We start from the raw sequence: 3,910 nt of genomic DNA, 5'->3' as shown, positions 1-3,910 counted from the left end.
TTGATTTTGTTTTATTTTTGTCACAAATTTTTATTTATTTTTTTCGTGGGAGAAGATTAAGTTTTAAATTAAAATAAATTAATACAACCACAATAAAATTAAATTAAATGTATTAAATTAAAACCCGATCAAATACAAATTCAAGGTAATTAATATAGTCACAAAATCTTCAAGATGCTAAATAAAATAAAATGACACAAATTTGAATTCAATATAGAGGAATGCTAGGGGCCAGCAACTTTTGTGATTTGTAGCCATCAAATAGCCATCAATGATAGTTTTAATGGTGTGAGATTAATGTGAGATTTCATCCAATGGCTCACTTTTCTTTGCTGGTTACATGCTGGCCAGAATTTAACAAAGTTGCTGGCCCTCTAGACTTTTCCTTCAATATATCTACAAATATTTTGATAGTCTCACCAAAACGGACAAAATCTTGATGTTTCACTTATATGATCTTAGGCACTTTTGGAGGTGCGATTTCTTAAAACAATATCAACATTTTTCAAGAAACCTTTGAAGAGCTTTAATTTTTGTAGTAAAAATGATCTAGCTAGATAGATATATATGTTTGCCATGACATTACTCGACTCTCTCAAGAAACGAACAATGGAGGAAAGCATTATAACGAATATAATAATACTAAAATATTCATAACAAAAACCACTTTTCTTTAAACAAAATTTATGATCACATGAGCAAAAAATAAAAAAGCCAACCCTTCATCTGTAGTGGAATTATTTTTATTAATTATCAACTCATAAAAAGCATTACTTCTGAGGGAAAAAAATGATGGTACAAACTGACGAACACATCCCTATCTATACGAGGAGGAAAAGAATAATGAAGATAGACAAAATTGCTAATATACAACAGCTATCAAAACCTTAAAGCCCAAACAGAATCTTATAACCTAGATCTCTTGCCCCAACCAACAATGATGACTTTGGCAACCAAAAATGCACAGCTCCGCCAGCAGCACCTGGTTTAGCAGTCTTTTTTATCTTCAATAAAGTAACAGTGGAATGCTTAGCTTTGATTATTATAATTGTTATCAGTTATCTGCGCCGCAACAAGACGGTGTTCTGGTGAGCCTTGATATCCCTTTGTATTCTGTCTGCATATAAGGGTAGGCTAATGATTCCATTGATCTCATTCAACAGCAACTCTTCTGTAATGTTATCCTTTATGCTTCGCATTACCTGTGTCATCAAATTAATTTTAAAAACTAAACTTGTATTACATGTTCTTCACATTAACTAATTAAACCAAAACACAAGAGGATTAAGAGGAAATAAGAATAAACCTTTCTGTAGGTATTAATCTCATTCGGATTTGCTTTGTCAAATCTGATTCTCATACAGACCCAGTGACGCTCTGTGGCGTCCCAGTAGCACTCAATGATCTTCCCTGAATAGGAAGAAATATCTGATGCATCTGCAAATGGTTTAAAAGCGAAAAAGGGAAACAAATTATGGTTTGCTTTTGCAAATACCAATCTTGGATAAACTACTCAGATAACTGTATCAGAGTTTAGAATTATGTTTTCCTAGATGGTATCAAATTATAGGCCAACAAACCTTTAAAAATAACTCTATTCCCTTCCATTAACTTCTTCCTTCCGCGTTCAAACAGATAAAGGAGGGGGCGATCACCTGCTCCAACCTGTAAAATAAGACATCACAATATATTTGGATTGTAATGATGGGGACGATTTTTGGCAAAAATCAGTGCATCTTAACTTGACAAAAGGTATTTATACAACCTCACAGAGGAAGTCAACGGAGTTCATCTCGGGATATTTCCACTTCAAAAGACCTTCATGTGTGCGAGGGACATATGGATCATCCCAACCCTGTAGAATCAAACGTCAGCAAGAACAGAAAATTTGAGAAAAACAGCATCTACCCATATTTATGAACTGATAGTATTTTGTTGGTTGGGCATTCTTCACTGATAAAAGGGTACACCTATATCCAGTTTACTCAGTAGCTAATAGTAATTTATATATTGAAGCAGGAAGAACTGGAAAAAAATGAACTGTGCATTGTTATAGCATCTATTCAATCAGAACCAATCTATGCTTGCAGGGTTTCAAACTTTGAGAGATAGTAGTTATAACCTGGAAAACCAGACCATCTGATTGATGTGAGAGTTGTGGAATGAATTTGTGAAGGAGCTTTGAAACGGTAGAAAGTAACCAAAACCCCTTCCTCCTCACCTGAACCATAAGCACGACAATATAAAGTTGATCGCACTAGAAAATGCCCCTAAAGTAGAATAATAAGCATCACTATACGTACACTAAATGGCTCCAAGTCATATCTGTAATAAGGATTTGTACTCTTGGAGAGAGCCTCTCGTTCCATGTTACGAGGCTCAATTACTTCTTTCTCCAGCAATTTCCACCGTTCGTAGAATGGAAGCTGCAAGCGTTAAAAAAGATGGTCAAGTCAAATTCTGCCAAGAAAATGCACAGAACTCATATGGGAACCAACCAGAGATCCAGGATATAAATTGTTTTATAAACATTCTTCCTATTTTTTTCTTTTTCGGCAGCAAATAATCATGCTCAGCCAGAAACTGAACATTGTTGATCAACATCCAACTGTATCAACGTTCTTGAATAAAACTTATTATATCACTATTTAGTTAATAAGATGCTGCTTCCATAATTATGCAACAATCTTTTCTGCATTTGTCTTGTGATGTCTATCTTGAACTAGAGATATGGACTCTTTTGATAGAGAGAGATGAACTAATCAAGGTTGCAAACTTTCACGCAAACCATGGCCCAAGAATCAGAACTAGTTCCAAATTCAACAAGAAAGCTTACAGGAGCTCATTTTCATTGGGATTCTTAGGAGAATATACATAAATTCAGTGATAATAACAAACACCCTATCTATAATATTTAATACGATCTATTTTGCGCCAACCACTACCAATAGACATTCAAAACCCCAAAATCAAACAAGAGTTAGCTGGTATTTTCAATATTTCAGAATAGTAAAATGTATGGATGAACCAACCAAACTATAGGCACTACAATTGTCAACCAATAAATACCTCTGTCACTGAGACTTGATTAATTGCCATCAGATCATAAATGAGGTATCTTCTCTCCTGCTTATGCGTATGCGGATCCATGTCAATAATCATCTCCCCGTCAAGTAATGTGTAGTGGTGATTCTTCTCAGGTGTACCCTTGAAATGGTTTCATTAAAAATGATTAAATAAAAGGAATGGATCTAACAAATATGTATATCAAGATACTAACAGAAATAACAGCAAATAAAAATGCATACCCCATTTGAGTATCTGCAAGGAAACCGCATGTTGATCTTTCGGAAGAGAAACTTTCTGTCGATCAGATAACATCCATCAAAAGTAATCAGCATCATGTAACGAGTTCCATCAGCTTTCCAAGTGGCATAGTAATACCGCTGTCTTAAGAGTTGTAGATTTTCACTGCAGAAAACAAGGTAACCTGATGTCAGTTGGCAAATAAAAGATAACAAACAAATTTATTAAACTGTGTTCAACACAGTGTTCCCTCCCTCCAACTCAACTGCACCATATGAATGTTTTCCAAATTTACTTAAAATATAAAATTGATCAAGGATTCACGTATACTAATAATAGTGATCCACATATTTTCATGATTATGATTATCCCTGAGCTATAACTCAGTATAATAGAAATGAAAATCAATGATCAAATGTAGTTATATTAACCTGTTCAAAGAAACGGGGTGTGATCCAGGAAACTGCGGACGTCCTCTCCCCTGAAAAGAGATAACATCAAAGACAATTAGCCAAACATAATGCAATCAAATCATGATATAAAGTTATGTGTAAGACACTGACATTTCCAAATCACTTAATTGTTTAAGCTGAACCTATTTTTT

General features: G+C 34.3%; 1 protein-coding gene across 5 annotated transcripts in view; it reads right to left on the bottom strand.

The window, feature by feature from the left end:
• LOC107645161 (mRNA-capping enzyme) overlaps positions 707–3,910 on the bottom strand; it is a 7,055-nt gene continuing 3,851 nt past the window's right edge. For 4 of the 5 annotated variants that reach the window (XM_021103710.1, XM_016349126.2, XM_016349125.2 and 1 more), the window contains 9 exons: positions 3,738–3,787; positions 3,309–3,471; positions 3,070–3,207; positions 2,304–2,426; positions 2,123–2,221; positions 1,766–1,855; positions 1,581–1,665; positions 1,307–1,437; positions 707–1,202 (listed from right to left, as the gene is read on the bottom strand). In XM_021103710.1, the coding sequence (XP_020959369.1) occupies positions 1,059–1,202; positions 1,307–1,437; positions 1,581–1,665; positions 1,766–1,855; positions 2,123–2,221; positions 2,304–2,426; positions 3,070–3,207; positions 3,309–3,471; positions 3,738–3,787 (1,023 nt within the window). In that variant the 3' untranslated portion in view covers positions 707–1,058. The remainder of the gene's footprint in view (positions 1,203–1,306; positions 1,438–1,580; positions 1,666–1,765; positions 1,856–2,122; positions 2,222–2,303; positions 2,427–3,069; positions 3,208–3,308; positions 3,472–3,737; positions 3,788–3,910) is intronic. The other variant, XM_021103711.1, reaches the window with a different exon arrangement.

The sequence above is a fragment of the Arachis ipaensis genome, chromosome B06 (assembly GCF_000816755.2).
Source record: "Arachis ipaensis cultivar K30076 chromosome B06, Araip1.1, whole genome shotgun sequence".
NCBI lineage: Eukaryota > Viridiplantae > Streptophyta > Magnoliopsida > Fabales > Fabaceae > Arachis > Arachis ipaensis.
The sequence above is the reverse complement of the archived record's forward strand: the minus strand, read 5'-3'. Positions and strand labels throughout refer to the sequence as shown.